General features: G+C 49.7%; 1 protein-coding gene across 2 annotated transcripts in view; it reads left to right on the top strand.

Annotated features, from left to right (window-relative positions):
- The window catches only part of drk (growth factor receptor-bound protein 2 drk), a 36,985-nt gene extending 18,692 nt beyond the window's left edge, over positions 1-18,293 (top strand). Inside the window, exons 4-6 of one of the 2 annotated variants that reach the window (XM_077633583.1) lie at positions 5,076-5,213; positions 6,216-6,332; positions 12,501-18,293. In XM_077633583.1, the coding sequence (XP_077489709.1) occupies positions 5,076-5,213; positions 6,216-6,332; positions 12,501-12,674 (429 nt within the window). In that variant the 3' untranslated portion in view covers positions 12,675-18,293. The remainder of the gene's footprint in view (positions 1-5,075; positions 5,214-6,215; positions 6,333-12,500) is intronic. The other variant, XM_077633584.1, reaches the window with a different exon arrangement.
- Positions 18,294-21,662: the final 3,369 nt, after the last annotated feature.

Raw genomic sequence — 21,662 nt, 5'->3', positions numbered from 1 at the left:
TGAGTACGGAATCAGATATTGGCGAAGATGGCGCAGGAGAGGGCAGTAGCGAGTGTGACAAGGCGTCTGCGTTGGAGTGCTTGCGGCCCGGCCGATAAACTACGGTAATATCGAATTCCTGAAGACGGGGGGCCCAGCTGCCAAGGCGCCCTGAGGGATCTTTGAGTGAGGCCAACCAGCACAAGGCGTGGTGGTCAGTGACGACGGTGAACTGGCGGCCATATAAGTATGGGCGGAATTTTGTTAGAGCCCACACTACGGCGAGACACTCCTTTTCCGTCACGGAGTAGTTCTACTCATCTTTGCTGAGGGCATGGCTGGCATACGCAACGACGTATTCATCAAATTCTGGCTTGCGCTTGGCAAGGACAGCACCGAGGCCGATTCCGCTTGCGTCGGTGTGCACCTCAGTAGGAGCACTGGGGTCGTAGTGTTGAAGGATAGGTGGTGAGGTTAGAAAACGATGGAGCGCAGCAAAAGCGTCGTCGCAGGCCGAGTCCCACGTAGACAGATCGGCGGGACCATTAAGAAGTTTCCTAAGGGGTGCGACGATAGAGGCGAAATTGGGGACAAATCGCCGAAAATAGGAGCAGAGACCCACAAATCGGCACACCTGTTTTGTAGATGTCAGTTTAGGGAAGTCAGCTACAGCACGGAGTTTGTCAGGATCTGGCAGGACGCCGTCTTTGGAGACGAGGTGACCGAGTATTGTCAGCTGCCGGGCGCCAAACTGACATTTTTTGAGATTAAGTTGAAGACCAGCACTGGTGAGGCAGTTCAGTACCTGGTGCAAGCGCTTGAGATGCTTAGGAAAATAGGGCGAAAACACGACAACATCATCTAAATAGCAGAGACAAACGTTCCACTTCAGGCCGTGCAAGATGTTGTCCATCAGTCGTTCAAACGTTGCGGGAGCGTTACACAGGCCGAATGGCATCACGTTGGACTCATACAGTTCGTCAGGGGTGACGAACGCCGTTTTAGGACGGTCGGACTCAGCCATTGGGACTTGCCAATAGCCGGACCGGAGATCTAGGGAGGAGAACTCGGCGCCTTGCAAGCAGTCAAGGGCATCATCAATACGTGGTAGCAAGTAGACTTGCTCGTAATTTTGTTAAGCCGGTGATAGCCCACACAAAATCGTATCAAGCCATCCTTCTTTTTCACCAGGACGACTGGCGATGACCAAGGACTGGTGGATGGTTGAATAATGCCGCGTTGTAGCATGTCGTCAGCTTGCTCAGTTATGGCGCGGCGCTCAGGAGGCGACACACGGAAGGGGCGCTGGTGGAGAGGAGCATGCGTGCCGGTGTCAATGTGGTGCTCGACAGTGGTCGCACGGCCCAAAGAAGTGGACTGGTAGTCAAACGATGAGCGAAACTGGTTGAGCAGGGCAAGGAGCTGCGCGCGGTGAGCCGTGTCGAGAGCACGGTCGCTGGAGCGATCGAAAATGTCCGAAGACAGCGGGTGATCTGGAGTAGCGCAACATGATGGGGTGAGGGCAGCGACGTCGGCACTGGAGGAGGTCACATCAGTGTCCAAGGAAGAGATCAAGTCGGCAGTTTCAAAATGGCCGAGGCACTTGCCATGGAGCAGGGAGAGCGCGGAGAATGAGGTGTTAGAGACGAGGATGGCGGCAGCACCGTGGTAAATGTCGACGGCGAAGGGAAGAGGTAACGTGTCGGCGAGAGGCAAGGATGGGCGAAGGTGTGAAGAGAACAGTGGCGTCAGAAACAGAGGCGGCGCAAACAGGGACGAGCACGGCATTGTGGGGGGGTATGTCAGTGTCCTCAGCGACAACAAGCTTAGCAGCATGGCGAATCGGAGGCTCGTCGAAGGGCGCATCGCAGAGCGGAGAGAAGACAACATGCGCACGGGCACAGTCAATAACGGCATTGTGGAGGGATAGAAAATCCCATCCAAGGATGACGTCATGGGAGCTTGCAGGGAGGACTAAAAATTCGACAACATATAAAACATCGGCGATGACGACGCGTGCGCTGTGCAAGCGGCAGAAGGATGAACGGGCTCGGCGTTGGCTGTACGGGGTGAGAGTCCAGAAGATGGGGTGGTGACTTTGCAAAGCGAGCGGCAGAAGTTTTCGTGAATTACAGAAACGGTGGCTCCAGTGTCCACAAGCGCAAGTGTCTTGACACCGTCTACAAACACATCAAGAAGATTCGGCGCAGAAAGGCGAGGACTTAAGCAGGGCTAGGAGTGCGCAGTTCGTGCCCCAGGAACTGCGGCTGCTAGTTTTCCGAACCGGTGGGGTCGTTGCGACGCCTCATGGGTGACAGTGAGCGGCGGCGAAGGGAAGGTGAGCGGTGGGAAACGGAGGGCTGGCGACCGAGCTCACGGTCAGGAGAGATTCCCTGAGGTGGTGGTCCGAAAGGTGGGCGAAAGGTGCGGTCTACACCGGGGTAGTCCGGCAGAGGGTGGACAGGCGCATGAAGAGTGCGTTGACAGAGGCGCGCGACGTGGCCCGGAAGACCGCAGGTGTAGCATATCGGTCTATTGTCAGCTGTGCGCCAAGGGTTGTAGGTAGCGGGCGTGAAGCGGTTTCGTGGAGCAACAGGCGCAGGCACCGCTGGAGGAACGTACGCATAAGCCTGCGGTCACGGTGGTCGTGTGACAGCTTCAGCATATGTGAGAGGGGCGGGAGCGGGGGCAGGCGGCACGGAAACTGGAGGGCCGTAGCTCAACGGGGCAGCAACAGGGGTTGGCGGGATCGGAGCCTGTGGAGCCAAGGAAGCTGGTTGCCGAAGAGTAGGGAGTGCATCGGCGACCTCCTGTGTGATGGCGTGCCGGATCTCGGCACTGAGGGCGGGCGGTGACTGGTGTTGGCGAGATAGGAGCGAGAGCTGCCGGGCGACCTTGTCCCGCACGAAGTCTTTGATGGTAATAAGTAAATCGTGGTCAATGGCCAGGCCGGAGATGTCGGCAGGCGGGGGAAGCCGACGAGCGCAAAGACGTTGCTAGCGCAACTCGTCGAAACTTTGGCCCAGGATATACACCGAGGCAACGGTGGTGGGACTCTTCACCAACTACATCTGAAAAGCATCGTCATCGATACCCTTCAAGATGTGCTTTATCTTGTCAGCCTCTGACATAGCCGGATCAACACGCTTGCAGAGGCCAACTACATCTTCAGTGTAGCTGGTGAAAGTCTCGTCCGTGTGTTGAGCTCGGACACGCAAGCTTTGCTCAGCACGCAGTTTGCGCACGGCGGGACGGCCGAAAACCTCCGAAAGTGTGCTCTTAAGAACGGCCCAAGTGGGGATGTCGGCCTCGTGGTTGCGGAACCAGAGGTTCGCGACATCACTGAGGTAGAAGATGACATTGGTAAGCTTGACGCGGTCGTCCCAGTTGTTATGACGGCTCACCCGTTCGTAGGATTCCAGCCAATCTTCCACATCCTGGTCTCTGTGGCCACTGAAAACAGCGGGGTCCCGCTGCCGGATGGCACCGGAGCAGGTGACTGGCTGCGACGGGACGGCGGGCTGTTGACTTGCCTTGGTCGTTGACATCGGGATGGTGCGGCTGTGGAGGTCCACGGTGATGGGGAAAAGGGGAACACAGCAACCTCCACCAAATGTAGAGCGGTTTATTGGCACGTTGGAAGCGCCAGCAACGAATACTTAGTACACGTAATCTACGAGCCAGCGAGGCGAGAGACTGGGACACAATCGGCAGCGTTCCAGCACGAGCATCTGACGGACATCTTTCAAAGAGATCAGGTTACGCATCACTTTATTCCACAGACTTAACGAAGCCACGCATGTTAATAACAAAGCTCAGAAGCAGCTCCACGCTACACAACAAACCGACAATGGCACTGCACTTGGATGACTGATGGTATGGATTCTATTGACCACGTTGAAATTTTGACTTTGCACACGGTTTCATTGAGAACAAAGCGGATATGATATTGCTTAATTCAGCTCATTTGTGGAGGTTTTCTCGATATAATACTAGTAATTGAGCTGCTGTGAAATTGTGCAACACCCACGTCTACTCCCTGCACTGCAAGTAGGATTGCCTCACCCGGTCACCGATTGTTTCTTGAAAGCAGGTGCGCGATTTGGGGTGAATGCAATTTCAAGCCAACTAGCCCAAAAAATTCTTTTTGGGTTTTAAAAAAAGCCATCTGCACAGTATACATTAACGAACGATGCTAGTTTTTTTTGCGCGAGAAAAAAAAAAGAAGGTTCATACACATGTCCTGGGGAAATATGCAGCCCTCGGACGTACACCTTGTTTCTCCAGTGAAAATGTAATAGCAGACACTGTCCATATCTGCAGCAGACATGCAGAGACAGACATCCGGTCTTAGATGTTGTGATTTAGTTGAGACTTCCAATGGATATCTGTGGTTGCAGGACCTTTCATGCCAGCAGGAAACCGTAGATGCATTTGCCTGTAAACATCCCTTGAGTGGTCCTAGGTGGCATCTGAGGGCAAGCCATTGATGCATGCAGCACAGATGTGCTCGGCTTCCCCACTGCTGCACCATGCGGATAAGAGGTCGCAATCATGCTGTCAAGTATTCCTCGGGTTTCACTTGAAATGTGCCCGCATCTTAGTGGGATGAGCAGCTACAGCTCTGGAGTCGTGAACAGGGTTGCCAAATGCCTATAGCCACGGTCGTATTTGTAAAACAGTCAAACGTCACCCAGCTGACATCTTGATCTGCATCATACACATGCCTCGTCAATGGGTGGAGCAAAGTCCGCACAGCGAGCAAATGATGCGACGTGATGTCGCACTCATGGAGCGTTGGTGCTACCTCGAGATTCTTGAGGGCATCCTCAGTTTTCCTCTCCTCGACTTGAGGTTGGTTTCTGAGAATGCAAAACGGGCCTTGGTGCGGCTGGGAGTTTGTGTGGAGACGTGACTTGGGTGGTGCGCATGCGAGACTTGGGGAGCAAAATGGCGCTGTTACCAGACATGCTTCTCGCAGCAATAATTGCAGAACATGGCTTGCACCGTGAAGCGGTCTCTAGTTATCTTTTTAATCTAACTAGCCCAGTGACAAGCGCTGTCTGGTTTAATGCATGATTGAATGGTGGATGCAGGTGCTGCGGGACACAATGGGCAAGTTCTTCCTGTGGGTGGTGAAGTTCGCCTCGCTGAATGAGCTGGTTGAGTACCACCGTTCGGCCTCCGTCAGCCGCTCGCAGGACATCAAGCTTCGTGACATGCACCCCGAAGAGGTAGGGAATGTGCGCATTCTTTATTGACTTGGCTCACTGGGTGTCAGGCTTTTCTAAGTGCTTATTTCTTTTTAAGTGCCCATGCTGAACGCCTGTTAACTACGTAGTTTTGTTATCTCCGAGCAGCTTACATTCTTTTATTGCTGCATTTTTTTTGTGGTTGAGATGCAGATAAGTCTGTGGTTAAGATTTGATGGGCAAACCAATTCACAGTTGTACATTGTGGCCCGGTTTAAGCTGTGCACCTCACAGCCCTGTTCCTTCCTCAGAAACTGATTTTTATACACTGCATTCTCAACTGGATTTTTTTGTCGTTTTGTTGTTGCATCATTTTTCTGGTGAAGGTTGCAATTTCACAGATGCTGTCACTGGCATGGGATGTGTCGGGAATACCTTTGCCATTGGCTTTATTGTCATAATTGCTGGTTGTTAATAAAGATAACAGTGAAAGGAAAAGATGTTGCTAGCTGCGGCATGTGTCATCGAAACCTGAGCTGTGGCTAGCGTGAGAAAAAGGACAGGGAGAGGTAAAGAAAGGATAGGGCGGTGGTATACACTGTGTACAAATACAGAATATGTAAATATACCCCAGGTTTTTCCCGTTGCTGTTTTGGGTGCTTGGAATGTGTCCGAGACTTGTCATGTGGGCAGAAACACTGGGCACTAGCCCTTTGATGACAATGGACATAACACGGTTTGCAGTGTTCTAAGGCAGTGACTGCACTGTCTCCTCGGCTGGGTTGTGATGACAGCCTTTGCAGTGTTGCTTTCTGAAGCTTGGGAAGGAAGCAGTATGCTTGTGTGGAAGCATGGTCTGCAGGCAGGTTTTGGTTGGGGCATTTGGATGGACAAGGGGCACCTTGTTCACAGCTCATCAGCGTCCGATGCCACAGCCACGTAGCTTAATTAATTGTCTTGACATGCATATCAGCATCACAGGGCTGTCTCTCTGTCTGTGCGGTCACCGAATGCAACCTAACATGGGGCACCACACACACACAGGAAGGTCCCCAGGGCGTCACCCAACAACCGCCGCCGAGGCACCAGCGTTTACTGACACCAGCGGGAAACATTGAACCAGCTCAGCAGGCTCGTAACGGACGAGATGGGAAGGCACAGGTATTTTCATGCTGTGTTGCTGTCGCCAGCCAACTGTTGCTTACTGTAGCTGTTGCCACCTCACTTGAGCAAGGACCAAGACTGAGGAGTCTGCTGCAACGCTTGCTTCGTGTTGTGTCTGCTTGGTTGCGTTCCATGTTGCGACTGGGTTACTCGGACACAGAGCTTGGTGCTTTAGTCGAAGGCAGGAGGGGCGTAACACTGCCCAAAGACCTGTCCTGTGCTCCATTCAGAAAGAAGTGCAGAGGTTGTGAGGAAACGGCCAAGCTGTTGGACTGCTGCCTGTTTGAGGCAGCAGCATAAGAGACGCGTTGTGTCATCCCATGTACATACTTTCGGGTTGCTCCTGTTGCAGCTGTGGAGGTGACCATGGATGGAAACGGAAGCATAGCCTGATGTGGCTGTGATTCGGGATTGGGGCAGTGCATAATCGTAAAGCCCGAAGAAAGCTGGCGGTGTCTCACCTGGGCCATTCCATTCAACAAGATGGCGACAATTGTAATTGCAACCTTGATGCAGTTGGCCTGCAAAATCATCTGCTTTTCTCCCCCGAATCGTTGGGAAGGGTAAAAGGATATATATATATATATATATATATATATATGTATTTTTTTTTCCAAGACCCCTGGTTGGTGACAGTGTGGAAGGAAGACCTACAAGCAACATTCTTCCACCCACATTTAGATGCGAATATTAATAGCCTGTATTGCAGCAAGAAAAAATGAAGATGGTGGGCTGCAGGAGACATGGAATGCAGGCACCGATCCCGGGGATCAAGTTACCATTGACAGTCACTGCCAAGAAGGGTCGTCAAATACCGAAGAGTGGCCCATCTGGCCAGTCATACTGCCGTCCATGACACACGTGACAGAGGCTGGTGTCTGGAGGCTGCCCCTGCAGCACTGTCATGTTCAAGCTAAAAAACTTGTGGTGTGCGGAACTGCCCTTCTTACGTGGTCTGCCTAGCAGTTGTTGAGCCCATGGCAACAACTGGGTGGCATGTATCAGCTGGAAGGCGAACAGGATTAAATAAGTGCAGGCCATTGTGGTGAACCATTTGGTCACTTTTAGGTTGAGAGTGCTGTTGTGATGCAGCTACATATAAAGCACATGTGAACATGCACCCAAATGTTGTTGCTTTGATTGCGCGGAGCACGGGGAAACGTATTCTGCAAAACCAGGTCACCCTTCTTGGGGGCGCCAAAATTCTTGAAGGCATCCAGGATATTCTTGGCCAAAGTTCTCTTATTAGCTGACACCCACACCACCTTGAATGCTGGAAATGGCTAGGGAGGTGGCTAATCGTTCTCGCGGCCAGGACAAGGAACAGCTCATCGGAGACAGCGTGGACTGTGGCATCAGGAATGTGAGCACAGACCCGAAAGCACGTCCGCCCGTAAGGAAAGTTGCCAAATATCTGAAAGGGAACAGCTTAACTGTGCTGCAGGCAGACAATGAAGGCGGATTTGTTGTTATGTCACCACACTCGAGGTTTTCAACGAGAAGGCACTGAGCGCCGTAGAAAAGAACTGCAAAACTCTCAAGTCACGAGAGACAAGGAAGAAGTTGATTGCACTTCGCTTATTGAAGAAATACAATCTGGAAGTCTTCATGAAAAAAGTGGAAAAATTCGTCAAGGTGCCCCGAAATGTTTTTCACGAGCAAGACTCATAAGCCCGAATGCCCGCTACAAACTATAGTGTCTGAAAAAGGTACTTGGCAAGAGCGTGTTGGGAATTTTTTGCGAGACAGTCTGAACTGTTTGGCGCGAGCAGACCCATTTCAAGTGCGCAGCTTGTTAGCGGTGTTTAATGATCTACGCAAAGGATTGTCAGGGGCTGCGACGGCTTTTTTGCTTGACGTTGAAGGCCTTTCTTATCCTATTCCTCACGAAGGCTTGTTCAAAGCTGTGCTTCAAAGGATTGATGAGACCGACGCCGTCAACTTCCAAAACACAAACGGAACAATCCTCAGTTGTGACATTTAGAGACTGGTTCCTGATACAAAAATCAGGAATTTGTATCGGGTCATCAGTCGTCCCAGTTCTTTCCGATATCTTCTTGGCCACCATGAACAGTGCAGTTCAGGAGCACCTAAATGACATGCACATCATCAAGATCTACAGGTACGTGGACGACTACCTTGTTGTGTTAGACAATGATGCGGCCACCAGCACACATGAAGCCATCATTGACATCTTCAAAGTGTTTCGAGCCTCCTCAGGTGGTATGAACTTTAACTGGGGATTGCCAAAAGACAATAGGGTCGAGTGTTTAGATCTATTGCTAGTTTTCAACGATGCGCATGTGTGTTGGGCATACAACATCAGGTCGAAGAAAGGCCTCCTCCCCTTCGACAGTGCGTATTCAAAACTGTCAAGCGGGCTATTGTTATTGGTGCACTTCAAGCTTCCCTGACCAAGAGTTACGAACTCTGCCGGCCACCCTCGTATCAGGCCTTTGCAAAGCTGTGCTGCAGAAGATAAAAACAAGTCAAAGGAAAAGAAACATGTGGCAGTTGTCCCATACCTGCACAAACTGTAACATCATAAAGGCTGCAGCCAGGTATGATGTAAACATTGTTTTTCTGCTCCTTGCAAGTTAGCAAGAATAGGCTCAATGGTTACCCGAAAAAAACACTTGGTGAGACATTCTAGCCAGCACACTGAATGCTGTTCCGAAGTGGTGTCCCCTCGTATGTGGGAAAGTATGCATCGGGCAGACTAGGTGTTGCTTTAATGGAAGAGGAAGTGGGCACATCCCAAGTGTACAGAACGAGTCTGGGGGACACATGTTTGACCATTGGACACAAAACTTTTGGCGATGGTAAAGAGCAAAATTGAGTGGGAAATAATTGAAGGGTTTTTCATTGAAAAGGCAGGAGATGCCTGCATCAGCACCTCTTCAATCTTGTGACAGCGCGCTGCGCATTCTTGGAAGGCCGCTACCTCCTGCAACACATCTTCCCTTTGTGGGAACCCGGACATGATTAAACTGTGTGACTGTGCAGTGTGCGTTCTCGGAAGGCTGCTATGTCCTGCAACATCTTCCCTTTGTGGGAACTGGGAGGTGCTTGAACTGTGTGACTGTGCAGTGTGCATTCCTAGAAGGCTCCTATCTCCTGCGACATTGTGGGAACCTGGACTTGCTTGAACTGTGTGACTGCGCAAGTGTGCATTCTTGGAAGGCCACTATACTTAAGTATTCAACTGGTCAGGACCCCCCCTGGCAAGAGTGACAATGTCACCTTAACGAAATTCATAGTTTAACAAATTTTGTGGCTGCAAGTATGACCTTGTTATGTCGAGGCTCGACTGTACTAACCTGGAAAGCCACGGCCTGAAGTGTTCTGAGATGATGTCGAGAAAAACCTGTTTGTTTTAGATAAGATTGGAGTGATTAGGTGCCTGTGGTCCAGTTTGGTTTGAGTACGAACTGCGCAACTCCGTCCAGCCACCAGTGCTCACTTTCAGACAGTGCATCCAATCGGTAAGAGAGCAAAGTGCATCCATTTCTGAATTTACAGATAACTGCATTAGCCCGAATTGGTGTGTTTAGCAGGAAAAGGAACATTGAGGAGAATCGTAATTTATGAAAAAGAACAGGAATTAGAAAGGGACTTGCTTAAATGTCAGTACACTTCAGATGCTTTGCTTAACGATGCTATCTTCGCACGGGTGTACTCCTTCACAAAATAAGTGTAAATTATATGGCTTTTTCTCGTTATGAGTTATATATATATTTTCCACTGGAGCTCTAATTGGCTATAGAGAAGCTGCGCTGTTTGTTAGTAGAAACGAACGTTACCTGTTTGTGTCTGTCTGAACTAGACCTGTTGCAGCCATTGCCTTGCTTACAGTGTTCATGTACATACATATTTGCGATATTGGTGCAACAGCTGGTGCTTTCAGCCATCCTTGCAGACATATCTGAAGCGCGGTTGCAAAGCCAAGCTGGTGAGGAAAACCCTGCTCGTACCTGAGAACTGTTATCTTCGTTCCATGAGGGTCAAGAAAGTGAGGTTTCAACTTGCACTTGGGAAGATCCCCATAAATTGTTATCTGTGCTGTGCCATGACAGCGTGCACCGTGTCAGGCCAGTAGCCGCAGCACGCGGACGCGTGACCAGTAATGCTGATAACGGCAGCTACGTAAGGCAGTGTGCATCATGCCTGCTGGCGAAAAGGCAGGTGTCATAGGATTACCACTCCTCCTTTTCTGAAAAGGAAACGAGGACATCTGCATCCCTCCACACAGTCCTACCCAGTGGATTGTAGCCTACAAGAACATGCATCTCGTAAGATGAGCAGCGCCCACAGCCTTGTCAGCCACATACCAGTAAGCTGCACAAATTGCAAACCCCCCCCTAAAGCAAAGTAACTTTGACGGGCAAAAAATCTATTATATGAGGGTCTATCAGTTGTTGGTGATGGCATGGCTGTGAGGATGCTCTCTAAAGTGGCTACTTTAGAGTAAACACAGAAAGTGTTGGTTTATCAAAGAAGCACCCTTCCATCCTGCTCTTTTATGTGAAAATTGTGTATTTTAGTTATGTGCTATCACATTTTTTATTTCATTTACTTCTGGTGAAACTACTGCATTTGCACAAATACAGTGCGGCCACGAATGTAACAAGAGTCTGATTCCGTGTTGTCTTCTGCAGCCTCAGGGAAACCTTCCAAGCTTGGCACTGCAAACATTGGCCTTGCCTTCCTCTCTACACTGTCTCTCAGCCTTCTTTTTTTTTTCGTGGCTCAAAGACCTTCGAAAAGTTGTTTTCTCCTTGCAGCTCATGAGCCTAGTGGTTAAACCATCGCGCAGTTCTAATAGACGTCTTTGGTAACGATTTGCCTCCGTGTGTAGGCCTTGCGGTCTTAGAAGACATCGCACATTCTGCATGAAGTATGCCACCATGGCCGGACACTCTTTTCTACACCAGTTTTTTTTTTAATGTTTACTACAAACTAAAAAATGAAAACGTACACTCTATGGAAGGCAGAACAGGACTGTGGCTTCACTTTACTCTATCAGAATTTTCACCACAGCAAGGTCCTACTGTAGCTAAGGCTCCTAGTTTCCCGCGATTCTCCGATTTCGCGGAAAAATTGTGGATTTAAGCAACTTTTGCGCATTTTTATGTTGGCAGCTAAATTCTCATTTTTTTGACGCAGTTGTTTTTACGAGCATCAGTAGCAACGACAGAACAGTGGAAAAATGACCTTATTTTCATGAATATAACAGGAGGGTGAGTTTCAGACCGCAAGGAAATTTGAAAAGAAATGTTACTATTGTAACATAAGCTCAAGCAGGATCCTTTGCAGATCAAGTTTCTACCAGCAAAAATGTTGGCAGATGCTTAGATTGATCAATTCGCTCTTGCCCTCTTGGTTAGCTCGGCACAGCAACTGCTCTGGTGCAGTGGTGGTCCTGGGTTCAAACCCGGACGAATTTTTCTTTAGCTACCAAGTTTCTGTGAATAGCTTTCCTTTGTAGCCATTTGGCTGTGCTGGGGTAGATGCCAGGAGTAAGTACTCCCTTATTTAAAAATGTTGGCAGTTTGCAAGCATGTCAGGAATCGGTCAGGAATTGCCAGTTGCAGCTACTGAGTGACAAACTGCTAGAGGACTGAAAACCTCACGCAGTTTCTTCCAAGCAGGACTACTAAGACGAAGATCTTGGCTGGAATCGAAGACTTGCATTGCTCTGTCACTGTGTTGGCACACAGGTGATCTGTAACTGGAAAACATTGTACCACATTACAAGAGCCACCTTCAATTTTAAAAGAAGTACCTCTGCAGCATGCTTAAAAAATAAACTTGCCCGTTTCTTTCATGCGTCTCGTGCTTCCCACGGAATTTTGCAGATTCTTAATCCTTTGTTCACGGAATTTCACAGATCCTTTATTCTGCATCCTCCGAGTTTAGAATTTTGCAGTGCAGGAAGTTACAGACCTTATCAACGACATATAAGTGGCACAAATTGTGTCGTTAGCCATATGCTCATGTGTTGCTTTTAACAAATGTTACTTGCTGGATATCACTCCTTGAGGTTCTTCACCACCTGTCCTGAGCCATGGGTCTTGTAGGCCTGTCTTTGGTTGTGAGTACTGTTGTTTGCTTGGTAATGCAGCCGATCGCTCTGACTGTATGTCCTGTTCCTTTCCCACGCAGTGCTTGGTACAGGCAATGTACGACTTCCAGCCACAGGAGTCGGGTGAGCTCGAGTTCCGCCGCGGTGACATCATCAACGTGCACGACCGCTCGGATGCCAACTGGTGGGAAGGCGAAATTGGCTCGCGCCGCGGCTACTTCCCTGCCACCTATGTGGTGCCCTACCACACGTAGTGTGCCACCCACCACAAGGCACAGATACCACCCCCCCCTGTACCCGGCCAGAGCCGCCATTGCTGCTGCTGCTGCTGCTACCGTGTCCTCTTTTCCTTCTCCTTTTATTTTTTTTCCTCAGTCCATTCTACAATGCCAGCCAGTGGACTGACCGAAAAAGGCTCCTTTTGGATGGATGCCAGACAGCCACAAAACAGGGTGCTGTAGTGTTTCTCGGTTCCCTAGTTTAGCTGTGGTGGAGTGCAAAATTCCTCACAATGCGTTGGCTGCCTACTCTGGTGTCCCAGACTTTTGCTGGGACCAGTGGTGTCTTTCTCAGCTAAGGGGAGAAAAAAAACGAAAAGCTTTTTTTTTTTTTTTTCACTGGTGGTGACAGTCTGTGAGTGCACTTGGGGGAACTGCATGGCTTCAGTCTGTGCACCTTGTCGTTGATGGGCTACTAGCGAGCAGAAACTCTGTTACTGAAACCTTCAGGAGGTGAAACCTCGTGTAGTCTCTCCCCTGCAACATGCTGTGGTCCACAGTGAAGAACCTCAGAGTGTTGTGCTGTAAGAGATGCACAAGTCAGCCATGGGGTGTGTCCCTGCTTGGAGAGGGGAAAAAAGAAACACAGCAGCGCTCTCTCAGTCAAAGATGGAGCGGTGCTCTGCAGCCCCAAGTGCAATCAAACGGGCCAGTGATGCTTGCTGCAGGCGCCAGCGAGGGTGGTGCTGCGGCACACCAGCTGCACAAACAGCAGCGCATCCAGCTCTTCCAACTCGTGCATGTGTGCATACCCTACATGATCGTTGGCGTTCGCTGCTCACCGCCTTTTGGTTTTTCGAGTGGTACATACAGCCTTGGCGACCTACGCAGTGTGTGCTGACCACAGGTGGTCACCACTACTGCTGCTACCATTGCTGCTTTGCACAGAAAGAAGTGAGCTGCTGTTGCAGTGCAGCACCTGGCAGCCGCACTTTAAGATTAGTTATGGAGGGAAGAACTCCGAATTACTGTCACTCACATAATGAATGCACCTTTTTAGCCCCTCAGTAAAAGAAAGGGGGATTTTAAAACTGCAGATATTTTGGGGGTGAATCGTGAGATCAGGTAATATATATTGTGAAAAGTTTGTATCTGCAAACAACATAGCTGATGCATCCATTATGTGAATAGATGCAGCAGTCAGTGGAGCAACTTGCCGCGAGGAGCTGCGGCTATTCCAGCTTGGACTGCGCCAAAGAGCGCAACTTGGTGCCTGTTTTTTGAGTCGCTGTGTTGAGCTTGATGCAGAATGCTTTTTGTCCATTCTTCTGTATTCAAGGCCGTCGTCTCGAGCTGAACGTAGTGGACACCTTCCACACTTGATTCATTGAGGACATCACTGAAATGAGACAGTCGCAAAAAGGGCTGCTATGCTAGGCCAGTGCTTTGTGTCACGTGCTGCTGTGCGTACGTGTGATGACTTGGGTAACTTGAACACTGTTAAATTTGGAGTCACAGTCAGTGTTGGGTATATGCACTTGTACCTCGTTGGCCAAAAGTAACCAAGCATTTGCTTCTGAACAGTATAACGGAGCGTTTACGGCACTGCTGAAGACCAAAAGTTGTCAGAATGATAGGTCAAGGGTACACATTACACAGTTTCAGAGCTTAAGGGCTCCCAATATGACCAACCTGATGCAGTGCGGGACCATGCAGTGGCCCAGGTACCCAGCAGGTTCTAAAACTCGCAGAAATAAAATTTTCCTGTCTGTCGCTACGTGGCTAGAAACAAACCACTGTTGCCCGGTTACTTTTGTCACAAACCCTTTAAATGAAATTCAGCTGCTTTGATTTAGTGTTGGTGTGATTTCTGTCTCGCTGCTTGGCAGGTTGGCCACGGCTGCTTGCCTATTTGCTCTTGAAGTAGAATTTCTCATTTTACTTTTTGCATAATGCACAGGCTTGTTGGTTGCTCATTAGATACCTCGTGTGTTACAGAAAATGCTGCAGTTGTGCTGCCACCTAGTGAGAGCGCAGCCAAGTTCCGACTAGTAGTGCAAAAGCATCGCAATTTAGCCATTAGGTGCAGCATTAGAAAGGTTCAAAAACAAAACCGCCTCTTCACCGTTACTAAAGTGGTGAGCCTGCTCCAAGATTACTTTATTTACAACCTTTGAACTGTGATGCACATTTTGTCTCCATGTCACCAGGGGCGCCTCGCAAGAAGAATATGTTCGCATTACCCAAACATATCTCTAAATTCTTTCTTTTCGTGTTGCATTGCACATGGTGCCCTTGCATAGGAGCTGCATATAACAGTGGTCTCGAAAAGCAAAGCGCAAAACATCCGGAGTCCGCAATCTTGGCAACGCAGGAGCCCTCAGTGACAGACTCTCAGGCTGATTCATACAGTGCATGCCCAAAAACCCATATTTTGCGTCTTTTTCGTTACTTTTTTTTTTTCCCCCTCATTTGTGCATTCTCCGTAGCATAGAACTGTGTACATAGTGTTAATGTTATTGTACGAGGCGGTGCAGTTGTATGAGTGACTGTGCTGCAGTACAGGGTTCTTCTTAACCTTGGGCACATTCTCGCTTGCACCTGGCTCCTCGGGTGAAGCTAGGCATGACGCGTTTTTTTTTCTGCTCTTTAAATGCTGTTATCGGGTCATTAGTTGCTGCAAAGTGCAAAAGTGTCTTGAAAATCGACCTTGTTTTTGCCTTGTCTCTGCCATCCCTTTAGTGAGAATGGTGTGCATGTGTGTGTAAATAAATATGCCTCTGTTTGCTGTCATTTTTTTTTTCTTGTTTTACCCCCGCATCTCATTGTTATTGATGTGAGTGTCAGGCAGGCAGCTGGTGCCGTTTCTTCTTCTCCTTTTTTCTGCCCCCCATTTTTTGTGTTTCAGCAGATGTGTGCATTGCAGGAAGGGGCTTTATGTCGTCTAGTCAGCCGCCTTTCCCTCTTTGTCTCTCACTCCCCCCCTATCTCGGGATCACTGCCTGGGGTAGGGGGAAGCACAGGGCCAAGCCCAGCGTGCAGAGGAGTGGGGTAGGTGGGTAGAGAAATCCAATGTTGTGATGGATGCAGCAAACACCATGGAGGACGAGCGTGAGAAAGGGATTGTGTAGGTCCCCCCCGCAGTCAAAAAGCTCCGCTGTTCAGGAAAAGCACCCCCCAGCAGCCGGGGGGAGACGGGCATAGTCGCAGGAGACAGCACTCAGTCCAGGAGCAGGCCGTCCGCAACCATTGCTGCTGGTAAGGGCTCGACAAAGTTGCAGGCGGGCAATGGTCGAGGCAGGAAGGGCAGTTGTAGAGACTAGCAGTGACGTGAGGAGATGCACCAATGCCGCCAGTGCCCCAGGTGGTGGAGCAACAGGTGGCCCGGTAGCGAGATCTGGCATATACACGTCCTCTGCCTGCAGGGGTTCAGACGACAGAGTGCATTTTGCGGAGCATTACCAATGAAGACTGACAAGAGACGCACATCAGAAGGAGTTTTCTCCCTGATTGTCAAGAGCTCCTAGGGCTGTGTGGTATATGTGCGGGACAAAGCCATGATCTACCAAGGCTTTTGTGGCGACATCAGCTGTGAGAGCAAACGGTGCTGGTCCTCTTCAATGATTTGCATTGCAGTTTCAAGTAGGGCATATCCTTGGTAGAGGGAGAGCGATGTCATGAGTAAGAACTCCGGATATCAGTGGTACAGCCTGCATCACCCGTGTGTAGAGCGATTGAGCAGTGTGCAATAAGAACAAGCCGTAAGGCAGCCCACCATCTTCCTTGCAGGTCCGTGTGGCACTACGTCCACTCAAGTGTTGCCTCTAAATGCTAGAAGCTGCAATGAGGTGTCGATTTTTATGCAGGGAAGTGCGTTGCTCGAGCGCTCCACACGCTGCGCTGTGGTGAATACAAGTCCGTAAATTTCGCATGTTGCAACGCGGCGGCAGCAGGCAGACCAAATTAGATGAAGGGCAATCATGTTCCAAGTTGGCAAACCACAGAAGTTTAGTCACTGTTTTTTTTAAGCATTGGTGAACTGATATAGGGCATTTTGGAAGTCTTAGATATCAGTGCAGCGTACTTGCAGTTTGTCGTCGACAAGCTGTCTCCAAGGGAACCCCTGGTGTGCAATCTCCCTGTAACACCTCATGTTGCGTTACCCAGGCAGATACACTAAATGCCTGCAAATTCTGTGCTGTTGAAAACCTTTGCCTCAGTCACTTCTTGCCACATGGAAGGGGCACATACAAGGTAATTGCTTGATAGGAGACAAGGCACTCTCCAAGAGCCAAGCGCTGCTTACCCCCCTCCACAAGTCGTCTACCATTTGCTACAAGTACAAAGCCACCCATCATAAGCTTGACTAGTAAAAGTGGTCAAGCGATTATGCTATTGCAAAAAAGTGCACTCTGGTTTGTTTAGTCTGATTTTGCGAGTGCACCTTTCAGCCCGATGCTTGGAGCAGTTTTCTATCCTGCGGTGTCATGGGCCACGTCGTGTGATCACATATGTTGTGCTGGCATGCATTGTACTGCAATTGCTATTACCGAGAACAGTACCTCTCATGCTTGTATTCACCTGCAGACATGGTCTCTGTGGCTGTTGCCCAAGATCGCACATCAGCTGTGGACCCTAACATGGAGGTTGAGGGGGAAAGCCACCCTTCTGAATTCACAGGCTGCCTGCTGCTCTGGCGTTTCTCTTTTCAATCCTTTTTTTTCTTTCCTTCTGTGGCACACACTTTTTTTTCCCCTGAAAATCTTTGAGCACCACTTGCAATTGCTGCCCTGCCTGGTCTCTTTAGTGAGTCTTCCATTGTTTGTTCTGTTTTTGTGTGCACTTTTTGTTTTTTATCGATGGTAAATACTTGTGGTCACACATATACATGTCGCGGAACAAAGAGGTGAGATGTAGAGCCCTGCTCTTTATGATTGTATATTGAAAGACATTCTTTATCGCCATGGTAAAGGTTTTTTGCTTTGTGAAAATGAAGTTGCAGCATTCCTGGTACCACTACAGCCCATTTGTTCCTTTCAGCATATCAAGGAATCGTCAAAAGTTGCCGCCTACATTTTCTCAACAATATCTGATTTTTTTTTTAGTTATGTACAATGGATGAGATACTTTCTGTGTTTTAGTCCTCATCGACTGTTGTGTTGTACTGGTTTATCGGATTACTTACGAATCATCATCATCAGGGAATAAGCCCGAGGAACAAATCTTGCCTTGGCCACTATTGCTGCCATTTCAGAGAGAGCACTGTAGATGATGTGCATTATTAGGGGTTGCCAATTTTGCCCATGGTAAAGGTCAGTGAACGGCACTTTGCTATGATGCCTGCTGGAATGGGCTTCTGTCATTAGGACTGCAATGGCAGTTTGCTGGAAGGGTGTGCAGTCAAGTGGCGTCTTTTTTTTGCTGTGCAGTGCCGTGTTTGCTCAGCACTGACCTTCAGTCGTAGCCATCCTTCTTGTAAGCAGTGTTTTTGCTCTCTTTTAGTTAAAAGAAGTAAAAACAAAGCGAGCTTCAAAGTGTGTGCGCATGTGGTGCGTTTTCTTGTTTTCTGCATGGTGTTTTTTTTCATGTATGTGCACGAGAGAACAAAAAGCGAAACCTGTTAATTGAGAACAAATAAACTGAATTGTTTCCTTATGAGCTGCCCTTAGTGTGCTTTCAATGTTGCAAACAACCGGGATGGTCGACCCCTAAACCAAATGTCGCAACATTGAATCTCGGCCACTGTGGCCAATAAAGGGGCATAAGCGAGATCCACTTGGTGACCCATGTTAACGCCTTGCGCATCACTAAAAAGAAAAAGCGGCTATAAAAGAAATGTTGGAGAGCACTGCAGCGACCCGACCCGCACTGGACAATTGCGGAAACATATGCTGCTGCAATGGCTAAGCACCTCTTCTGTGCTTATGAGCCTTTTTGTCATTCTTGCATCGTCTTATGCGACTTTGGTGTGAAGTCGTCACTTTGTCAGGTGACTTGGAAATTTTTTGCATTGCCTTGTCACATGACTGGTGTGACCTCATCACATTGTGACTTCCATCTTTGTCATCCTAATCTCACTTGCCTTAATTCATTTTTGTTAATTGTCATTAAATATATTGTAAGGGAAGACTTCAAGGGAGACGTTTATTCCAGCCTGCTGGCAAAGACGTGCTCCCAGCGAACAGCACCAAGCGATGACGATGGGAATGTACAGTGCATGAAAAGAGGATGAAGTCGCAGCCAGAGAGGCGACGACGACGAAAGCGCATAAAGTGCTCACACTACCCGCGCGGTAAGAAGCGGCCAGCCTGGCCGCGATTAGTCCGATGCAAAGCGCCGAATAAAAGGCTTCAGGCGGGAGACGTGGACAATTTCAGTCCCGCGGTAACGGCGGTCCGGGGGAGGATCAACAGGGGTGACGCGGTAGTTCACTGGTGAAGTTTGGTTGAGCACCAAGTAGGGACCAATGGAACGAGGCTGAAACTTGTCACAAAGACCAGGCGTCCGGAGAGTGGTAGAAAGCAAGACTTCGTCTCCAGGGTTGAATGACACAACGCGCTGCGTCATGTAGTGACTCTTGCGATCCTCCTGGCACGCGTGAGTGTTCAGGCGAGCAAGGTGGCGGCATCGGGCCACGCGGGAGAGAAATTGTTCGAGGAGAGACGGTGAGGAGCTCGCAGGCGTCGAGAAGGGTAGTGGGAGAACGGCTGTACACGAGAAAAAACGGGGAGTAACCTAGTGGTTCGTTGCAACGCGGAATTGTAGGCAAAAGTGACGAAAGGAAGGACTGTGTCCCAATTCCGGTGGTCAGGTTCGACGTACTGTACATAGCAATCATAACTGAGAGGGTGCGATGGAACCGCTCTGTAAGACCATTGGTCTGGGGATGGTAGCTGGACGTCATCTTGTGAAGTGTAGAAGAAGCTTGCAGAACTTCGGCAAGAACGGTCGAAAGGAACGTCCGGCCACGGTCACTGAGAAGCACCTGAGGGGCGCCATGGCGGAGCACGATGGATTGAAGAAAGGAGGCAACTTCGGATGCAGTATATGTAGATGCCGCAGAATATCCCCAGAAACAAGCGTTCGCACTAACGGCGGTGGATACGCAAGGCAGACTGATAGTCTCCGGCACTACCATAACGAAATTCTCGGAAACGGCAGAAGAGGCGACAATCACCCTTGCTATCATTAACACAGAAACTACCACCATACTCAGCGACTCTAAATTTGCCATACGCAATTATGCGAGGGGCAGAATTTCTCAGGCAGCAATGAGCATATTGCGTCAAACCAAAGACTTAGACAGAGTTATTGAATTGATATGGGTCCCGGCTCACTCGGGGAACCCTGGTAACGAAGCGGCACGCATAACAGCTCGAGGATTCGTCAGCCGAGCAGGGGACGCTGTCGTTGCTGATAGTTTTTCGAAGGATGGCCTATCATCTTTTCACTATATTACTAATCATTTTAAACTTGAAAGGAGGATATTCCCTCCTCCAGACAAAGCCTTTAATAAGGAGCAGGAGACCACTTGGAGGCGACTCCAGACGCGATCCTTCATGACGCCTTACCTGTTGTCAAAATTCTACCCCGGTGAATACGACCCTGCATGTACATTATGTGGTGATTTAACCACTTATGATCACCTATTGTGGAATTGTAAAGAGGAGCCGCCCCCGAAATCTCTAATACAGGTTCCTACTCTCGAGCAGTGGGAGGCCGTGTTGGTCAGCTCAGACTTGGGAGTTCAAACCCGGGTCATTGAATGGTCTACCCAGGTCGCTGTCAGCCGTGGACTGATAGCCACCTAGCACGGATCGTCTGCATTCTGCCTTTTCTGACGAATTAAATGTTTTCCAATCCAATCGGGCGCCGAACCATCAGGCAAGGCTGCGGTCTCGGCGTAGCGTGTGAGATGGTCGATGGCAGTGACTATCCATCGATTACCTCGTGTAGTGCGAGGAAGCGGGCCATACAAGTCGATGCCGACGACGGCGAACGGCGTGGCGGGGCATGGTAGAGGCTGCAGATGTCCAGCGGCAGGTGAAGTCGCCCGTTTTCGGCGCTGGCAGAGCGGGCAAGATGCGACGTATTTAGCGACGCTGGAGGAAAGGCCAGGCCAGAAGAAACGGCTCTTGACGCGGTCATACGTTTTGTGAAAACCTAAGTGACCGGCTGTCGCGTCATCGTGGAGGGCCTCCAAAATACGGGAGCGAAGTGTACGTGGCACCATGGGAACCCAGCGGGTGCCATCAGGGCAGTAAACGTAGCGGCAGAGCACATCATTTTCGAGTTTGAACTGGCCAAGCTGCCGACGCAACCGAGCGGTAGGAGGGTAGGAAGCGCCCGTGAGACGGTCGATTAGGGAGCGGCAATACGCATCGTTGCGTTGGTTCGATGCAAGGTCGTTTAAATCGTCAGATGCGACGCATGGGAGTGCGGCGAGGTGCTGAAGAGCTTGCGACGATGAGGAGGCGCTGTGAGATGTGGAAGGTGGGGTGGAAGACAGACGCGAAGAGTCCTGAAGAGGGCAACGAGAAAAGCATCGGCGTCTCGATGTGTTCGACCGGACTTGTAGGTGACGTCAAAACGGTATTCCTGGAGACGAAGAACCCAGTGGCCAAGGCGGCCAGTCAAGTTTTTCAGGCTAGACAACCAGCATAAAGCGTGATGGTCTGTGACGACCGTGAAGTGGCGACCGTAAAGGTAGGGGCGACATTTATGCACTGCCCAAACGACGGCAAGACATTCCTGCTCAGTGATAGTGTAGTTACGTTCGGCAGGTGTCAGAGTGCGGCTAGCGAACGCAATAACTCTTTCGCGAGAAGTAGTATCACGCTGCAGAAGAACAGCACCAAGGCCGTGGCCGCTTGCGTCAGTGTGTAGAATGGTTGGAGCAGCATCGTCGAAATGTCCAAGGACAGGGTCGGAGGTGAGAGCTTGCTTTAAGGCTTGAAAAGCACTTTCGCATTGCTCAGTCCAAACGAAAGCACTGTGAGCAGCGAGGAGCTGATGCAATGGCGC

Source organism: Amblyomma americanum, chromosome 8 (assembly GCF_052857255.1).
Source record: "Amblyomma americanum isolate KBUSLIRL-KWMA chromosome 8, ASM5285725v1, whole genome shotgun sequence".
Taxonomy (NCBI): Eukaryota; Metazoa; Arthropoda; class Arachnida; order Ixodida; family Ixodidae; genus Amblyomma; species Amblyomma americanum.
This window is presented reverse-complemented; position numbering and strand designations above follow the sequence as displayed.